Source organism: Dromiciops gliroides, chromosome 1, assembly GCF_019393635.1.
Source record: "Dromiciops gliroides isolate mDroGli1 chromosome 1, mDroGli1.pri, whole genome shotgun sequence".
Lineage (NCBI taxonomy): Eukaryota > Metazoa > Chordata > Mammalia > Microbiotheria > Microbiotheriidae > Dromiciops > Dromiciops gliroides.
Genome location: NC_057861.1, coordinates 395883615 through 395904432, shown reverse-complemented (window position 1 = coordinate 395904432; position 20818 = coordinate 395883615). Strand labels below are relative to the sequence as shown.

General features: G+C 36.6%; 1 protein-coding gene across 7 annotated transcripts in view; it reads right to left on the bottom strand.

Annotated features, from left to right (window-relative positions):
* PDE4D (phosphodiesterase 4D) overlaps window positions 1–20818 on the bottom strand; it is a 1961234-nt gene that overhangs the window by 350185 nt on the left and 1590231 nt on the right. The window contains exon 1 of one of the 7 annotated variants that reach the window (XM_043987033.1): window positions 7923–8112. The exons of 5 other annotated variants lie outside the window; for them this stretch is intronic. In XM_043987033.1, the coding sequence (XP_043842968.1) occupies window positions 7923–8020 (98 nt within the window). In that variant the 5' untranslated portion in view covers window positions 8021–8112. Of the gene's footprint in view, window positions 1–7922; window positions 8113–20818 lie in introns of those variants that run through there. One more of the 7 variants, XM_043987059.1, reaches the window with a different exon arrangement.

Sequence of the window (20818 nt, the reverse complement as noted above, 5' to 3'; positions counted from 1 at the left end):
GGTATGGCCTTCCATTGGAGAATGGCTGAACAAACTGTGGTTTATGAGTGTAATGGAATACTATTGGGCTATATGAAATGAGGAAATAAAGGATTTCACAGAGACATGGAAAGACATATGAACTTATGCAGAATGAAATGAGCAGATCCAGAAAACATTTTATATTGTAACATCAACATAACAAAAATAAATTTGAATACCTGTATAAACTGATAAAAAATTAAATAAGTAGAACAGAAGAATTTGCACAATAGCAACAACACTGGAAAAACAAACTACCTTTAATGTCCTAAGAACTCTGATCAGGGCAGCTAGGTGGCGCAGTGGATAAAGCACCAGCCCTGGATTCAGAAAGACCTGAGTTCAAATCGGACCTCAGACACTTGACATTTATTAGCTTTGTGACCCTAGGCAAGTCACTTTTAACCCTCATTGCTCCACAAAGAAACTCTGTTCAACACAGAGACCATCCCTGATTTCAAAGGACCAAAAATGAAGCATGCAATCCACCTCCTGATAGAGTAATCAACTCAGGATGCAGAATGAGACACTCTCTCTCTCTCTCTCTCTCTCTCTCTCTCTCTCTCTCTCTCTCTCTCTCTCTCTCTCTCACACACACACACACACACACACACATACACACGACTGTATTAAATGTTTCAAATAAGGGGATTTATTTTTTCTTTTTCCTTTCTCTCCTTTCCCTGCCCCCCCCTCCAGTTTGGAAGTATGAGAGAAGAGTTCTGTTAATATAAAAAAATAATAATTTTTAAAATATCACTAACAAAAAGGGAAATTTTATTTTTAATATAAGAAAAAAGGCCCTAAAAATACAAGTTATCCAAAAGTGGAATAAACTGCTTCAGGAGAAAGTAAGTTCTTCCTCACTAGAGGTCTTTAAGCAAATGCTGAATAATCATTTATAAGGTAAACTGTAGAAAGGATTTTGCTCAGATGTGGTAGGTCGGACTAGATTGCCCCTGAGGCTGCTTCCTCTGACAAGTCAGTCATTGGTGAGCTGCTTGCTGTTACCATCAGTATTATGTCTAATTTTCCCAAGTTGTAAGTCTCTAAGTGTGCTGCATGAAAAGACAGCTGATGCTGCAGGAGAAAGAGTGCAGGGAAACTAGTCATCCCCTCTAGAGTTTGCTGTCCTAATCAAATAAAAGCCACAACCCAAAGTTAATCCGACCTCTATTTAATCCTACCCATAATCACTGGGCTATACAGCAATGAGGCATAAAAGGTAAGTGGTTCACAGAAATGACTGTAATTAACATTCCTGATTCACAGCCAAACCAATTTGATTTTGGGGGGTTATTTTGTCATTTCTTCATTATGTACAATCAACATTCATGCTCATGTTTCTCCCTGAATCTATATTCTGCTCAGTCTTTTTTATCACAAGGCCTTGAACATAAAGGCATTTAATAAATGATTGCATTGAACTCAATCAGATCATTACCATCTTCACACAATAAAAACAAAGATCCTAGACAGTACTTCCTGACCAGTGGAATTCCCTTGCCCATATGCCCATCCTTCAGGACTGAAATGCCTACCCTTTTTCCAGGTTCATGACTAATAGCTGATCATAGTAAATAGTTGATAAACTTTATATTATTAAACACCTAGTATGTGCCAGGTACCGTGCTAATCACTAAGAATACAAATAAAAAAAGTAAAGACAGTCCCTGCCTTCAATAGCTTAAGATCTAATAGAATAAGGTCACAAACAACAGAAGGCTAAAAGAGAAGGGAAAGAGAAGAAGGAACCATTCTCACCAATTGAACACTGTGACAAGATGGGTAATGTATAGACTAAAGTGGACTAAAGCACACACAAAGTACATGCCCACATTAAATTAACTTCCAGTTACACTGCTCAATTTCCTAGTACATCTATATAATCAACACTCAAGTACCATATTTATAGTAATCAAACTGTTAAATCTACTTCATTTAGAAGTGAATCAAGGGGGCAGCTAGGTGGCGAAATAGATAAAACACTGGCCTTGGATTCAGGAGGACCTGAATTCCAAATGACCCATGATGAAAAATGCTATCCACTCTCAGAGACAGAACTGATGAACTCTGAGTACAGATTGAAGTATAATATTTTAAACTTTCTTTATTTTGGTCGTTTTATTTTGTTTGTGGTGTGTTGTTTTTTTTTTGGCAACATGGCTAATATGGAAATATGTTTTGAAGGACTTCACATGTATAACTGACATTAAATTGTTTACCTTCTCAAGGAGGAGGGAGAAGCAGGAGGGAGGAAAAGATTTTGGAACTCAAATTTTTTTTAAATTATAGTTAATTTTTTGCATATGATTAGGAAATGTTTAATGAAATAAAAATAATTTTAAAAAGAAAAAGAAAAAAATGTTAAATGTATTATATTCTAAAAAAAGAAAAAGAAAAACATTTAGCCTAAACAAACCTTGTAAACAGTCACTTATTGACACAATTCTCAATTTATGCTGAACAAGCATAAGTCTAAAAAAACAAAAGCAAGCTATGGAAATATGGATTTCACAACTTCATGTTCAATTATTTCTGTTTTATTTTGTATATGGAAATGTTCACCTTATTTGGTGTTTGCTAAATTTAGAATAAAAAAAATTAAAAACAACCAAGAACCTCAATAAAACCAATGTTTAAAAAACTAAAATTAATTAATTATATAAGTAAATAAACTGATTGGAATGCCTTCAAGATCTTTCTCAGCTCTAAGTCTATGAGCCTATGATTTTTCCTTGCATCTACCAAAGTTCTATCTAATGGAGATACCCATTGTAGTCTCAAGTGCTACACCAGTAGACTTTGAACTCTGACAGGTCCTACTAACCCAGAAAAGCTGGTGACCTAGGAGCCCAGTGACAGTCTATGTGTCACCTGAGAACCCTGAGTTCAGAAAGGATATTCACCAGAAAGTTTGCCACTAAGTGATTTGTGTATTTAATTGTTTATTTTTGGCTATAGCGACTAATGAAACCATATATTTAGGAGAGAGGGGTTTATAGAGTGGGTATTCTTACAAATGAAATCTGGGATCTTTTGAAGTACTTATCTATAAGCAACTCTCTCAAAATTTACCCTGATCTCCTCTAAGGACCTTACATGCAACTTAATCTCAGTTTTATTCCCCTACCATTTGGATGAATTTCTGATCAATTTTATCACCCTCTTTGTGATCAAGTATTGTTCTAGGATTCAATAAAGAACACAGTCAGAAAGTTGTCCAGTAACTTCAAGGGCCCATTCTTTTACTTTTACAGAAAAGTCCCTTGGAAATTGTTATTCTCTCCATATAGATGAACAAGTGCATTCGACCTATGTCTTTAATGTTAGTATGTCTAAACAGGATAATGTTTTCAAACAAGCCAAGTCTAAAATTAAATTTTAATAAGAAAAAAAGGAAGACAAAACTAACTCAATTACGCAAGTAAGCCTGAATATCCTCCAACTCTTCATTTGAAACTTCTCTAAAGTCTACCATCTTGCCCAGAAGTTTAAGCCAACATCAAGAGTAAGTCAGCTACTTTCTGAGATATGGGAGAAAAAGCAAACATGAGTGGCCTCATAACCACTCTATTTTCCAATAACTTTACTAATGCTAAAAGGATCTTTATCATCCTTCAAGATTTATAACCACCTGCCAAATGATATGAAACCTGGGTTCATTTACATAATGATTGTAAGACTCACCCTAATAATATGATCATAAAAGATTACAACACTGTCACAAGCCTAAACAAATCTTGTAAACAGTCACTTACTGACACAATTCTCAATTTATGCTGAACAAGCATAAATTTATTGCTTGACAAGCAAGTCAATACTTTTCAACCAATACAAAACTTTTAATGTTTCTAGGTTGGGAAATATTTGTACTTATTGGCAGAGTTAATCTAAACCAGTATAAATGTCATACAGTTCTAAATTCTAATGGTGGTTTAAATCAGAAGACTTGTTATGTTTAAGGGTATAAAGGAAAATTATCCAGAAAACAACTAAAAATACAATGATATGTCCACTAACTCAAACTAGATAAAATAATCCTTTGGCTTTTGCAACTAAGATCAACAAGACTTCAATTTTCTTCCCCCTGGGGAAAAGGGGGAGGTAAAGTTATATCTTCATAAAAAGCCAGTCTTCTACTTACATGACTGATGCACAGTGAAGTGAACAGAACCAGGAGAATGTTGTGCAAAGTAACAATATCGTTCTATGAAGAACTGTGAATGACTTAGCTATTCTCAGCAATATGATGATCCAAAACAATCCCAAAGGACTGATGATGAGCCATACTATCTGCCTCTAGAAAAAGGACTCATATTGATTAAATACACACTGAAGCATTCTATTTTTCACTTTCTTTCATTTTTTCCTTTTATTTGAGTCTTCTTGTACAAAATGACTAATATGGTAATGTTTTACATAATTGCATATGTATAACCTACATCTGATTGCTTACACTCTCAGGGATGGGGGAGGGACAGAATTTGGAACTCAAAACTTTAAATAAAAATGTTTTTTTTTTAAAAAAAACCGGTTTTCTGCAGCCAAACTCATACACATAATCTCCATAAGTACTCTGACCTCAGAATTCTGCAAATACCAAACCCATTTTTTCCTAGAAGCAATCCAAAATGAGACAAATTCCTCTCTCCTTAATTAGGCAACTTTACCAGAGTTCCCTCATAAGGACAGATAGGTACCACAGTGGATAGATCATCTGGTCTGAAGTCAGCAAGACCTGAATTCAAGTGTGTACTCTTAACTGTGTGACCCTGAGCAAGTCACTTAACCCTGCTTACCTCAGTTTCTTAATCTGTAAAATGAGCTGGAGAAGAAATAAATAAACCACCCCAGTATCTTTGCCAAGAACACCCCAAATGGGGTCACAAAGAACAGATGCAACTAAAATGACCAAATAACAACAAATTTATTCATAAGTTTCTTCCTTTTTAACACTCAGGTGCTTATTTTTCATAACAATTTCATAAAACTCTTTACACAACTATATTTCATAACTATTAATTTTTCCTTAACTATATTAGTTTTTGCTCTCCAGTATCTAAATATAATATGATTGTTGTTGTTTGTCCTTCACTCTCAAAGAGGACCATGATATCAGGATTATGTCATGACTTACAGGGAATTGGATTTAAGTGAGGGAGGGCTGTGCATAGTCACAAACCTCACTCTCTCCCCCCAGAGCTATGTGGGTTCAGTAGCAAGATATATTATCAGAAAGACTGGAGATGTCCCAGGATGTTTTAGTCAATTGGGGTTAAGTGACTTCCCCAGGGTCACACAGGTAGTAAGTATCTGAGGTGAGATTTGTACTCAGGTTCTCTGGATTTCGGGGCCAGTGCTCTATCCACTGTGAATAATAATAATAATAATAATAAAATTAAAATGGCATTTATACAGTGCTTTAAGGTTTGTAAAGTGTTTTACAAACATTATTCATTTGACCCACACAATGACCATGGGAGATAGGCTCAATTTTATCCCCATTTTATAGCTGAGGAAACTTAAAGACTGGTTAAGTAACTTGCCTAGAGTTATACATCTGGAGCAGAATTTAAACACAGATATTCCTGACTTAGGTCCCAGCATTCTATCCACCAGACCACCTAACTACCAAGATATCCATGTATATAAAGATCTACAGCAGGCATACTTTATGCCTTATCATCTCCTTCTCACTAAGCTATTTATAATAACAATTCAAAATAGCATGGCTAAAAGTGGTACAATATCTAATGTATACAACCAGTAAGGACAATTAGCAATTCCATGAGTTCTTTTTTTGTACTTATACTAGAGTAATCTTATGTTAAGTTCAAAAAGAAAAATGTTCCTCTAACCCTTAATTATATTAAAGAGATATTTGAGCCTGGACCCTTGATGTGAAAAGGAAAACTTGAAATTCAAACATAACTTATGTAAATTCAAATGCACTGTGGACTCTAATCATTTCTACTTACTTGCATGTAACAGATGAAATATAGTGTTATTAAAAACATAAACAAATACAAGGACCCCAATTCCTAAGTCTGTTAACTATTATTTCCTGCAATTGGCAAATATAGTATAGATACATATAAATGTATCCTTGAACGCCCTCTACTATACAGAACATAATCCAGAACACTTGAAAGTGCTTTGAAAACAGTCAAGTTTTATGAAAGCATAAAGGATTACCATCACCATCTAGATGAGATAAACTACAAGGGGAATTTGGGTGAGGTGATGAAGCAAAAGAGTTGATTTGGGAGTTTTGTATATGGAACCAAACTGAAGTACCTACCTATAGTGCCAGTATTCATTGAGTAAAATTAGGCAATGTCTCAATTAGGGTCTTACACAAGATTTAAATATACTGTGCAAACAGACATTTTGTTATTTATTCTATATAAAAGCTAAGAGTGAGGTGTACTGGTGTAATTAATGGTCAGAGATCTGGTCTTGCCCTCAGGAAGACCTCGGTTCAAGTCATGAATCTGATACATTCTTGCTATGTGACCATGTACAAATCACACAACTTCCCAGTTCCCCAGGCAATTCAAAGTAACCCAGAAGTTGTTGATCTGCATTGGTGAAAGGAAGTTTTTTTCCATTGCAGGAGTTTCAGACCAAAAAAAAAAAAAAAAAAAGGACTGTGGACATACTGATAAATAGTAACTCTGTCAAACAAATGTTAGAATTCTGACTGTTGCTAATTTTTATTCCTATTATTGTGTATGCATATGCATGTATGAGTGAGTGTGTGTATATGTGCACAGAATAAATAAGGAGGGGGGAGGGGACATGATATGTAAATCGTTAGACTAACACCTATTTTCCCATCCTAATTTTTTTTCTTTGTTGACTTTATTTCAGACTAAATAGGAGAGGGTCTGACAATTGTTTTAAGACACAGACTATGTGGAAAGTACAATGGCAAGAGCATCCAGTATGCAGACAACCTTGGTTTAAATCCATTCTCTCACTACCTGTATGATCCTAGGCAAGTAACTTGATATCTTTGGGCTTCACTCCTCATCTGTAAAATGACAGAGTTGGACTAGATGGCCTCTGAGGTTGCTCCTAACTCTAGAGCCTAAGAAATGACATCAATACAATTATAGGAAGCTTTATCAAAGACATAAAAAACATTCTAGAAGTAACTGTTAAGCTTCTCAATAATAATTTTGGATATAAAATTAATCTGCTTTGTATTATGATGGAAATTTTAAGTTAAATAATGCCTGAAACCTTCTATAATAAATCTGAGGTATTGATTAAGAAAAAATAGTAACATATGGGTTAGATATGCAAATAATACAAAAAGTTAGACAAAAGCATAATTACATATTGTTTCATCACCATACATTTGATTAACTATTAAGATCATTCATTAATTTTGCTATCTGAATAACGTTTACTAACAAAATGTCATTTTCAAAATTTGTTAGGATAAATGTCTTGGAAGAAGAAGAAGAAGAAAAGGCAAAGACTTGTCAACTACCAGCCTGCTTAGGCAGCAGGAATAAAGATGAGAGAACAAATAACCAGAAATAGACTGTGAAAATGATCAGCTTCACTTTGCCCACCGGCAACATATATCTGCATGTGTCCTTTCTGCTCTCAAACTTAAATTATGATCAGATGTCACATTTCATAGGGTGCCTCTAGGTCCACTGGGCAGTTAAAAACAAAGAGTCAACACCACTTTGCATAGAGCACACAGGACTGGGCACCAAGAAGAAGCAATCGAGGAGCCTGTTAACGATTTATTTCACGGTACAGACTGTTAAAATTAGATCTAACTCCTTTGAGCATCTCCCATAATCACTCAGCACTCAGTTAATACCTCAATCTTGGAAGGAGAGGAAGGAGATAAGTATGAGAGAAAAGCACATTACCCAATTGCCTCTGTAGTCCTCAGGGAACTAGTAGACCGGGATCTCGGCTTCATAATAATGCTCATCATGAAAAGAATGCCCCAAAGACTTTGAGTCATCAATTTCAGGGGGTCTCGTTACCAAGAAGACTTTACACATTCCATTTCGAGGACCGGGCTTGCTGAAGAAATCCAAGGGTCCTGAAGCCCATAGCTCCTGCTCCCAGGTTGATTCATCAAGAGGAGAACCAAAGCATTGTAGCTACATTCATTCTCATATTAATTTTCTCTCTCTCTCTCTCTCTCTCTCTCTCTCTCTCTCTCAATCCTTCCTTCCCTCCCTCCCTCCCTCCCTCCCTCCCTCCCTCCCAATTGACTCCCGTGCTAGGCTGTTCCCAAGTGACAGAGTTTCTTTTCAGTCTTGTATGGCCTGGGGAGGAACTGAATTTTGAATCTATTCTTCATCTAGGTCACAAGGGGAGCCAAGACAGCTGAAAGAACCACTTGATCTTTCTCCCTCTCCCTCTTCTTTTCTCTCTTACTCTCAATTTCTCTCCCTTTCTCTTTTTGCAAGCTGTAAGCCTATAATAACAGGTTTCAAGATTGCCAGCACTGCAGAAGCACCTTTGTAGGGGAAAAAGGAATAGAAGGGCTGGAGGTAAAGTAACGCTAGCGAGCTGTTGGGGAAGTTTCACTTCAGAAGTAGTCCGCTTCGGAGGAGCAAAGAAAACAGCAGGGGAAATAAAACTGTAGGCACTTGAAGCTTGCCAGCTGCTTTACCTGCCAAATTAAAAAAAAAAAGTGTGTCCATTTTACTCCCTGCTTAAACCTTGCCTCCTGATCTTTGTGAATGGAACCTATCATTCAATCTCACCAGGCAGAAAGTATTCCTTAAGGGCTCTATGACGTCTGTAGGAAGGCAGTTTAAAACTGGCTGGAAGTGAGCGAGAGCAGGAGAGAAAACCCAGAGCTTGTCGATTACTGAAGTGATACAGAGCTAAGGGACCAGCTGCAGCCAGAGAGGACAACAATAAACAAGCAACGTAGCTACCCTGACCTTCGGAAACACATAAAATCCTTTCCTACTCTGGGTGGGCACATTGTTTTTGTTAGTCCAGAAAAGATTTAGTCTTTATAATAAACATTCCCTTTTGTCTGCTTTATTTTAATTGACCCGAAGCACTGGCCATCCATTTCCTATCCTAGACCAAATTTTCTTTTCAGAAACTAAGTTGCAACCAGCTTGGCATTTTTCCAAGTTGAAAAGATTTAATGAAACACGGTCCATTTTTGGCCATTTGTAGATGTGTGAACAGCCTCTTGAAGCAGGGGTAACGATTCAGGAGAATCTTTTTTTGGCATTAATGCATTAGGCAGTGTTGGAATGTTTAAACTGAAAAATCCAATGCATTAATTAATTTTGGACAAGTGGCTACAAGCCCTGGAACTGTTAGCCTATTTGAATGTTTTCAAACCTTTATTTCTTTTGATTATGATATACAAACTTTCAGAGATTTCCATTCAGAGAGCAACTCAGAATTTTACTATTTATCTTGAGTTCTTAGGTTTAAAAAAAAAATCAGACTAGATACATAGGAAAACACCTTTGTCCTAAGAAGGCTTTTCTCCCCTATGCTTGTGACAGAAATAACTTTTATTAGGGTTGGAAACAGACTTATGCTGGCCAAAAAGGTCCCAGAGGACAAGGGCATCAGACCACTCTTTAAACTAGGGCACAAAGAAATTATAAAGGATATGTTCATCAGGAAGTGCCAACCCTAAAATTTTAATGTATGGATGATCAAGTGAAACAAGGTTAAGCATTTTGATCACTGAAATGACATTACCGAGTATGGTGGTGCTTCATTCTGACGTCAACTGGGTATTTATTTAGCATTTTCAGACAGGATGTTGGAGTGCAATTGTGACCCACCCAAACAACTTGGAAAACTAATGTACCAAGGCATCTTGCCAAGGGCTAAGGCTACTTATTACATCAAACTAACCCTCAACCTGTCCTCAGAACCCACCTTGATAGACAATTTTTATTTAGATTTCTTTAGGTGACCCTAAGACCCTGAAGACAGGTGGTGGTGAGCTTGTAACAATTAAATACTATGTTTTTGTTTGGGTTGAACTTCTCTGATTGTTCATTTAGAATTTCTGCTTTTTAATCCATGTAAAATAGCCAACAATCTTTCTCTCCAGGGATAAATGGCTCATTCTTTGCTCTATCACATCCTTATTACATTGCTGGCACTAAAGGTATATTAACCAATTACAAATTTTCAGAAATTCAAGAGAGTTTGCTAAAAGAATATGGCTAAGCCTTTTTTTTTTCATCCTGATTTGTCTCTCTCCTAGCCCCAGGAAAAGAAGGGGAGGGACTCTTTAAAACAAATAAGTAATTACTTCTTTTACTGGCAAAAATATCTTGCGGATGCATTATCAAGAAAAAAAATGCTAGTAGTTAGCACACAGTATCTGGATGAAATGATCTTAACCCACCCTACATACTCAACCTTATCTCTTACCCCCTCTCCAATACACCCTTTTATTCTGGTCAAGCTAGTCTCTTCATTTAACTTTCTACACATACCATCTTAAAACTCTTAGCACAGGACCAGGCTCCCGTAACCTCTTCAGCTTAGAATGTTCTCTATCTGCTTCGTGTTCTAAACATTTAGTAAGATCGAAGTCAATTTAGGTCTCCAGAAGTTTTACTGTCTTGTTTTTGGTTTGGTTTTCTAAGCCCTTTTGTAGTTTTTGTTCTTCAGATCTCTGGGGGCAGGAAACATGCTTTACTTATCTACATATGCCTACAGATAGCTCCATAGGTTCCTATTTGTAGATAACATAAGCTAAAGAACACTACAATCCTTCTTCAATACAATCCACAGTCACTTAAAGGAAATTTTTTATAATAAACATTTTTAATTATACTTTTGAGTTCAAATTTTTATCCCTCCTTCCCTTCCTTCTCTCCCCCCTCCCTGAGGTGGTAAGCCATCAGATGTGTGTTACACATTGCATTGTGTAAAACATTACCATATTAGTCATTTTGTACGAGAAAACTTGAAAAAAATGAAAGAAAGTAAAAAATAGTATGCTTCAGTCTGTTCAGTCAATATCAGTTCTTTCTTTGGAAAAGGATAGTATATATCCTTTGGGATTGTCTTGGATCATTATATAGTTGAGAATAATTAAGTTATTCATAGTTCTTCATCAAACAATATTGCTGTCTCTGAACAATGTCTTCTTGATTCTGCTAACTTCACTATATATTAGTTCATACAAGTCTTTCCAGGCCTTTCTGAAATCCTCCTGCTTGTTATTTCTTATAGCACAATAATATTCAATCACCATAATATACCACAGCTTGTTTAGCCATTCCCCAATTGATGGGCAGCCTTTTGATTTCCAATTTTTAGATACCACAAAAAGAGCTGTCATGAATATTTTTGTACAGATAGGTCTTTTTCTCTTTTTGGGTGTGAAAAGAAATGTTTTGTCATCCACAAAGGAAAAAGCAAATGGGTTAAGTATCCATAAGAATATGAAATAAGGGCCTAGATGAGAATGGATGAAACAATCCAATACAATTAAAGAATGATAGATTGGATTTAAAAAACAACACTCCTTAATCTGTTGCTTATAAATGCACACCTAAAAAACAAAGACATAAACAGAATAAAAATGAGGGCCTAGGAAAAGAAAAAGTACTATTTATCAGGTGAATCCAAAAAAGCAGAAGTTGCAATGATGATATCAGAGTAAAGAAAAATGTTCACAATATAAAAAAGAAATTACATTATGCTGAAAGGAACCATACACGACAAGCCAATATCAATATAAATTTATATACAACAAATTCCCTAGCATCTAAACTCATAAAAAAATTAACTAACTTACTAGGAGACTAAACAGTAGTAAAACAGTTTGCCAGATTTTTCATGTCCCTTTCTTATTTTTAGATGCATCTAAAAGAGACATAAAGAAAAGGAAAATATGGAATTGGACAAATTCCTGGAGAAAATTAAAGCCAAGAGACTTGTAGTGTCTTCTAAATAGAACTACTAAAGAATATACATATTTATTAGTAACATGTAAAACTTTTACAAAAATTGAACATATATTAGGATGCAGGAATATTTCAAATAAATGTAAAAAGGCAGAAATAATAAGCAATTAGTGTGAAGTATGAGTTGTAAAAATGATCATGAAATTTACCAGGAGCCATTAGTCAAACAGAATATTATACAAAACAAGAATAAGCATAAAGTAGTATTTCCCTTTACTGGAGATAGGAAATAGGTCCAAACAAGCCCTTTCAACTCTGGCATAACTGGCCCAAATGAATTAGTATTCATTCTTTGAAGAAGGTCTCAGATCATCTCTCTTTGTCTAAATCTCGGGTTTAATTACAATAGCATGATAGATTTAGAAGTGAATAGAATTTTGGAGGTAATCTTGCCTATCCCTCTTATTTTACAGATAAAGGAACTGAAACCATAGAAATGAAGTGTTTTGCTCCAGGTGACACAGATTAAATAAATAGCAGAGTCAGTATTTGAGCTTAGATCCTCACATTTTAGATGAAGAAATCTTTTCAGTATATCAAGAAATTTCCCTTAGATGTTATGAAACACCTTCATAACAATAGGCAACTAGGTGGCATAGTGGATAGAGTACTGGCCCTGGATTCAGGAGGACCTGAGTTCAAATCCAGCCTCAGACACTTGACACTTACTAGCTGTGTGACCTTGGGCAAGTCACTTAACCCCAATTGCCTCAAAAAAAAATTTTTTTTTAATCTAGCATTCATGTGTGCTGTTTCAAATTTGTCTTAAGACACCTTGTGAACTGCAGTAGTAGAGAGCTAGCCACATCACATCTTGCAAAACCTCATCCTGACTATACAATAGGATCACTTCCAAGTACTCTCTTATTCTTTTGCACCCACCAGCATCAACAAGTTCCCAAACAAAATAAGAGAAGAGTTACATTCTTGCAATTTGGCAGCAATAAGTAGTGGAAGGTGTCGTGGAAGGTATCTTGAACTAGGAAATCTAGCTTCAAGTCTTGGCTCTCACAGGCTACTTGTTGGCAAGTCACACAGGGCTGTGGCAACTACACTCTTTCAGCCATAATACAGCAGCAAGAGAATGCCTCTTACAGTTTGCCTGGGGATATGGAATCCACGGCTGTGGTAGGTTAGCAGGCTTACCCAACAGGTGGTGTATTACAAAGCTGAGGAGCTCTAGGGCTGAACTAATTGCCATTATAGCTGAAGATTGCTGTCCAGCACTGGGGGATGGATTTTTAACCCATACAGTAGAGTTCAAAGGCGCACCATTCCAGTACCCCTTTAGTGCCGATAAAACAACAGGAATTCAAATACTTCCCCCCCCCCTCCAAAAAAAAGGGATTAAAAAATAACTGGATTTTTACTGTCCTTTTGGGCAGTTATTTTCCCCCTTCTCTCCTTTTCTTGGCTGCTTTATAAAGTATCATAAGCTAACAGATGATTTGTGATTCAGAATTTTTTTTTGTTAGATACAGATTTTATGATTTGGCTACAAATGATCTTCTCTGGCAAAGGGTTTTGAAGACAGCTTACCCAGAGCTCATATTTCCACCAGGGATCAGAAATGATAACATGACATGCTGTTTGGAAAGGACTTTCAGAACATTTTGCACAACAGCATACAATAAAATGTATTATAACAAGTTAAGAGCCATTTCAGAAATCCCAGTGGTACAGTGTCTTCAATGACCTTTTCTCCATCCTCATCATCTTTGACTACTCCACAACTTTTGATACTACTGAGTACCTCCTCCTGGATTTTCTCTTTCTTTGGCTTCTGTGATACTTCTCTCCCCTGCTTCTTTTCATGCCTTGTTAGATTGCTCCTTTTTTTGGTCATTTTTGCTAGGTCATAATGAATCTCTTGGACCTTTGACTTGGGTTTTCCTCAAGAACTGTCTTAGTAATTCTCTGTCCTTACTCTCTCTTTTAGTTATTTCATCTACTCCCACGACTTCAAATATTATCTGTATGGGGATAATTCCAATATGTAAATTATTTAGCCCTAATCTTTCTCCTAATTTCAATTCTACATCATCAGCTGCTTGTTGGATGTCACATGTCATATGGTGATATCACATTCAGTATGCCCAAAATGAAACCTATTATCTTCTTCCCTAAGCCTGGCTCTCCTTCAAACTTCTTTATTTTCATTGAGGGCCTTAACATCCTCCCAGGCAGCATGGTTCAAAAGCTTGGAATTATCTGTCCTTTCTCCCTCCCTCCCCTATTCAATCAACTGAGTCTTTTCAAATCATACCACAAGCTTATCAATCAATCAATCAACAAACTTTTATCAATTATTCACTGTCAGGCATTACGCAGTCCCTGGCATCAAGGAGTTTACATTTCATTGGAGAGACTATCTATACATGCACACATGCATGCATATATGTATTCATATATGTATATATGTGTGTATGTATTATAAAGAGCTGCAAATTGATTTTGGAAGGTGAAAGACTAACAGATGGATTACAAAAGTCTTCATGAAGAAGGTAGCTAGCTTGTACTGTGTCTTGATTCTAAGAGACAGAGGTGAGGAGGGAGAACAAGGGAAGATGTCTAGCAGTGCCAATGTAAGGATATAAGGAAATGTAGGGTGATGAATGAGGGATACTAAATATGGAGACACAGATGGCATATCCAGTCCACCTAGAATAGAATATTTTCCAGGTTATATCCTAACTAGTTCTCTGAGAGTTTTGGGGCAAATCTAAGAGTGCTAAGAAATAGGGAAGAGTATAGACATATAATAAAAGAACCTATGTTCGGGTGACACTGGCAACATAACTCAATTTGACAAATGTTTACTAAATATTCCTAGTTCAATCCCATCTGGGGATTTCCTGGCAAAGATATTGGAGTAGTTTGTTATCTCCTCCTTCTCCAGCTCATTTTACATATGAGGAAACTGAGGCAAACAAGTTTAAGTGACTTGCCCAGACTAGGCTAGATTTGACCTCAGGTCTTCCTGACTCTGGGCCCAGCACACTATCCAACTAGCTGCCTTAGTAAATGTTAACTTTAGGCAAAGGAAATATCTACCTTCACTTCATCTCTCTTGGGTCTTCAGTCTCCTCATATATAAAAGGAGGAGAGGGACAGGGAGAGTGGGAGGGCTAAGAGATAGTAAGAAAGAGAAGAGTAAGCAGGGTGGGGAATTCAGTGGGTCATTTCCTCAATTAGTATCTCAGCTTTTAATACTTCAGGATAGGAAATCACAGAACTCATTTTAGCTGTCCATTGGAATAAGACTTTTGAAAACAACAACAGCAACATCAGAGATGTCACCCCTCCTATTTATATGTAGAGTTTAATGCTACTCCTACTTAAACTCTGTGTGGATCCCGTGGTACAGAGACTTTAAAAAGGTTATCATTGCTTTCCTGTCTGGAGTTGAGGCTTTTAAATGTTTCATGCTGGTTAAACACCATGCTGGGAGACTAGATACAAAGTTAAGTCATGCAGTTAACATTTTCAAAGGTGTTTTTCGGATTAAAAAAAAATGTTAAATAAGAAAAGTTTGCTTAAGTTAGTAACTGAGTCTCACTTCCTGACCAGCTAATGCTAATCACTTAATAGGCTATCCTTGCAACATAACATGAATTTTAATAGGGAGCCTCCAGGTGCAATGAGTTATCTGAGACTGAAGGAGAAAAGATTTTTTTTTTTAGTTTAAGTCTTTTATTTCCCAAGAAGTATTCCTTTGTCCTTTCTTTTCTCCCTCTCCCTAGAAAAAAGCAGATGGTTCAGGAATAAGTAGTAACAAAAATGACTAGACTACATTTAATCAGATCTTGTATATTAACTGAAGCTCTTCTAGGAGGGGAAAAATAGAAGCTTCACTCCAAAGATGCAGTGAATTATTAATAAGAAAGACAATCTGTAGAATTTTGATTTTCTTGTTGTTATTAAGCCATTTTTCAGTTGTATCTGATTCTTCATGACCCCATTTGGGATTTTCTTGGCAGAGATACTAGAGTGGTTTGCCATTTCCTTCTCCAGCTCATTTTACAGATGAGGAAATTGAGGTAAACAGGGTTAAGTGACTTGCCCAGGGTAAAACAGCTAGTGTCTAAGACCAGATTTGAACTCAAGAAGATGAGTTTTCCTCAGTCAAGGGCCAGCACTCTATACACTGTGCCACCTAGCTGCCCAAGCATTTTGATAGTCAAGAAAATATCTAGAGTTTATCCCTCTGGTCATTTATTGATCTGCATTTTGTTAGCAAAGCTTGACTCGCCCGTATAATTTATGTGTCTGTCTGTGTGTACACAGACACACAGGCACACATTTTATGAGTGGCCACATGGCACAGTAGATAACAAGTTGGCCTCAAAACCAGGAAGACCTGGGATCCTCTCCTGCCTCTGACCCAGAATAGCTGGGTGTTCCTAAGCAAGTCACTCAGTCTCTTAGTGTCCTACTCAACTCTCTAAACTGCCAGACTGTATTAGAGGAGATACTCTCATTATCAACACAGTTCCCTCAATCGATGAAATCACCAGGTATAATTGTTAAACTTCTGAAAATTCTAAAGATTATTGCAGGAATTTTTAAAGGAATATTTAGTTTTAAGGTTCAGAAGAAATAACTGGTTTGCTGAGGGTTTTTTCTTTATTAGATGGGTAATGACAAGTGAGCTTGCAAAGGTCACGCCAAAATATATTCCACTCTCAAGCCAGATGGTTATTACATACAACTGGGTAGGGAAAAAAATTAATTTCCCATTCAAACACATGAAATTTGAACTTTCATTCAAATCCATAGTTCCTTACTCAGAGTGACTCAAATCTTCCTAGTGCCTAAGCCACTCCCTAGTTGAAAGAAAAATTTTCCTTTAAACACTGTCAATTATTTCTTGTGTTGTGTTATGGAAGTATTTAATACACTGAAATGGCAGAAGGAGGAGATTTAACTTAGTGGCTTAAAACCATTCTTTCAGGTGTGAGAGGTACAGAACTCCCCACTGGATAATACCAAAAGGACTACAAGAAGCAAGTGAATTCTATGGCAATGTGTTAGTAATGTAGAGAGCAAATTTGACTGTTTTGAGAACAAGCAGTGGAACATTTAGTGAACTGGTTTGTACTAAGGTGGTGCACTGGTTAGAATGTCAGGCGTCAAGAAGACTCATCTTCTTGGGTTCAAATCCAACCTCAGACACTTCCTAGCTGTGTGACCCTAGGCAAGTCATTTGAGCTGGAGAAGGAAATGTCAAACCAGTCCTCCAGTATTTCTGCCAAGAAAACTCCAAATGGGGCTACAGAGAATCAGAAACAACTGAAAAATGACTCATCAACCACTTTCTAACACATTAAGATGTATCTTACAGGTAGCCAAGATCAAGTCAGCAATTTGATTAAATGCTTATTTACCCAGAACTATACAAGAGGTGGGGGGTTGGGAATGGAGGGTGAGGAAGAGGAGGAGGGGAGGCAGCTTTGGAGTAGGGCTAGTCTAATTAAGGAAAATAACATGCATGCCTGGAGGTCCTGACTCACTTTAGCACATCAGTGGATTTGTGTCCCAGGCAATCTTTAAGAAGTAAACTTCACACCAATCTCCTAGCCACCCTTCTTTATGATGTGTAATCTCCTCATTAGAATGTAAGTTTTTGGGGCAGCTAGGTGGCACAGTGGATAAAGCACTGGCCCTGGATTCAGGAGGACCTGAGTTCAAATCTGGCCTCAGATACTTAACACTTACTAGCTGTGTGACCCTGGGCAAGTCACTTAACCCCCATTGCCCCACAAAAACAAAAACAAAAAACAAAAAAACAAAAATAAAAGTCTTTCCAGGCCTTTCTGAAATCATCCTGCTTATCATTTCTTATAGCACAATAATAATCCATCACAATCATATACCACAGTTTGTTTAGCCATTCCCAAACTTATGGACATTCCTATTTCCAATTCTTAACCTTTTGTATTTGCATCTATTGTATTTATATTTTTAGCATTTGGCATTTACTGTTTAGCTCTGTTCCTTGAACATAGGTTCTTAAAAGTTGTTAGACAATTTATTCACTCTCAGGTAGATAAATATTGGGGTAAATTTCTTTTTCAGAGACAGAAAACTCAAGATAGAGAAATGTTAAGGTGACTTTCCTGAGGTATGACAAGTGCCTGCAATGAACTCAAAGGATATCTCTATTGCCACTAGACTATAATTCACAATGGACTAGGCTAGAGTTTAAATTACAAAGAAAAGGCATTCAGGTTTTCTAAGGTCAAATGAAGTGTTTTGTTTTGTAAACATCACACCTAATTCAAATGATGCATACATAGCTCAATGCTTTCCTTTTATTAAAAAATAAAAAGGTGCCAGTATTGCAAAGAATATAGCTTTTCTATTTGATATAAAAATGCTGGCATTATTCTATACTTGTAAAAATGGGCAGGCTATTTGAATACAGTTATATGATATAAGGGGTTTTTTTTGTTTGCTTATTTTTTGTTTTTTAAGCCATGAATACTTCAGGATTTCTCCTAATATTCAATTGAAAGCCCATGAAACAAAAAGACAACATTTGGCCCCAGGGTTAGCAGCATCTACTCCAAGGAGCCTGAGTCACATATTTCCACCAAAATCATCATCATTCTAGTCTATCCCTGGGTGATAAATCTATAAATTGCGCATACCTCTAACCATTTACAGAGAGACTATTTCTAAGAACATTTATCTTTGAGAGGTAGAGCCAAAGATGGTAGAGAACAGGCAGCAGCCCAGCTGAACTTTCCCAATACTCCCTTCTAAGCAACTTTAAAATAACTCCTCAAATCAAATTTTGGAGTGACAAAGTCAACAAAAGGTCAGAGTGAGCCATTTTTCTAGACTAATTCAATTTAGGAGGCTGAAGGAAGAGGTCTGTGATACCAGAGTAGAGGCTGGCCCAGAAGGCATCAGTAGCACCATCACTAGCAACAGGACAGTGGCAGTGATAACACCAGCAGCAGGGGTTTCCAAAGTTTTAGTACAGGGAATGTAAAAGAGTCAGACTACTGTTCAGAAAGAGATTACAGGGAATCTTTTGTTAGCACTAGGTGCAGCTGATGCTGATTGGCAACTCTATTGCCAATACACAGTTGCGCAGTTCCAGGATAGAGAGGAGTGCTTGTGGTTAATCATAAGAGAGCAGGGACCTTGGTTTCAGTTCTAAAGCAGAGAGGAACACTAGCACTTGTGACTGGAGGAGAGCATGGACCTAGGCATAGTTCCACAGCCAAGAGGAGTGCTAGAGCTTGTGGCTGCAGGGAAGCAGGGGCCCTTCCTGGGTAAAGACCAGAGTGTTGATCAGAAAAGCAGTTACTATACCTCTCCTCAAATCACACCACTTTGGAAGCACTAAAAACTTGCAGATCACCAGAACAAGCTCTGAAAACAGTAGTATGAAAAAGCCTGAAGCTTATGACAGTGTTTCCACACCAATAGGTGAGCAGAGTCCAACTTTAACATAAAGTTTGAAATCAAGAAATAAGCTAAAGAAATGAGCAAACAGAAAAAAAGAAGGAAAAAACTCTTAAACATAAAAAGTTAATATGGTGGCAGGGAAGACCAAGACATAAACTCAGAAGAACTCAACAATGCAAAAAATAGCTATAAATAAAGCATCAAAGGAAAAATTGCTAATTGGACTCAAGCCCAACAAGAATTCCTAGAAAAGTTAAAGAAAGAGTAGTACAGGAAAAATTGGGAAAAGAAATAAGTGATATGAGAAAATCCTGATAAGAATATTAACAGCTTAATAAAGAAGGCACACAAAAAAGCAAAAAACAAAACAAACAAAAAAAACATTGAAGAAAAGAACTCTTTTAAGAGCACAATAGGCCAAATGGTTAAAAAAAAGTTTACTGAAGAAATAATTCCCTAAAAATTAGAATAAAGTGAAAGCTAATGACTAAAATACAACAAGAAATAGAAAAAAACAAAGTCAAAAGAATGGGGAAAAAAGAAGAAAATATTAAATAACTCATCAAGAAAAACAATTGAAGGGAGAAAATAGAGGTGAGATAATTTCAGAATTATTGGATTATATGAAAGCTATGATAAATAAAAAAAGTAGAGACATCAAATTTCAAGAAATTATCAAGAAAAAAGTGACCTGATACCCTAAATCCAGAGAATATAATAAAAACTGAAAGACCCCAGTGATCTCCTGAAAGAGATCCACAAATGAAATTTCCCAGGAAACTATAGCCAAATTTGAGTGCTCCCAGGTAAAAGAAAAAAATATTACAAACAGTCAGAAAGAAACAATTAAAATATTGTGGAGCCACAGTCAGAATCACATAAAAGTTAGCCTGGAAGAAGCAGAGGGCTTGAAATATAATATCCCAGAAGGCACAGGAGCTCAGATTATAACCAAGAAGTACCAGCAAAACTGAGTATAATCCTGGAGCAGGGGGATGGGGGGGGGGGGGAACAAACCAACAAATATGTGTGTATGTATACAATGATAGAGGTTTTTCAAGAACTCCTGATTAAAAGACCAGAATTGAATAGAAAATCTGATGCAAAACTCAAGAGAAGTATAAAAAAGAAGTATAAGAAGTATAAAAGTATAAAAAAGTAAACATAAAAGAGTAATTATAAGAAACTCAACAAAATTAAACTGTTGACATTACTACAAAGGAAGATGATGCATGTAACTCCTAAGAACTTAAGGGAGGCAGTGGTCAGAAACAAAACAGACTGAGGAGAGATTCAATAAAAGAGGGAGAGAAGGATAGACAGAAGAAACTAGGATGAAGGGAAATATATGGTTAGTAATCATCAATTAGTGAATGGTTGAACAAGTTGTGATATATGATTGTGATGGAGTACTG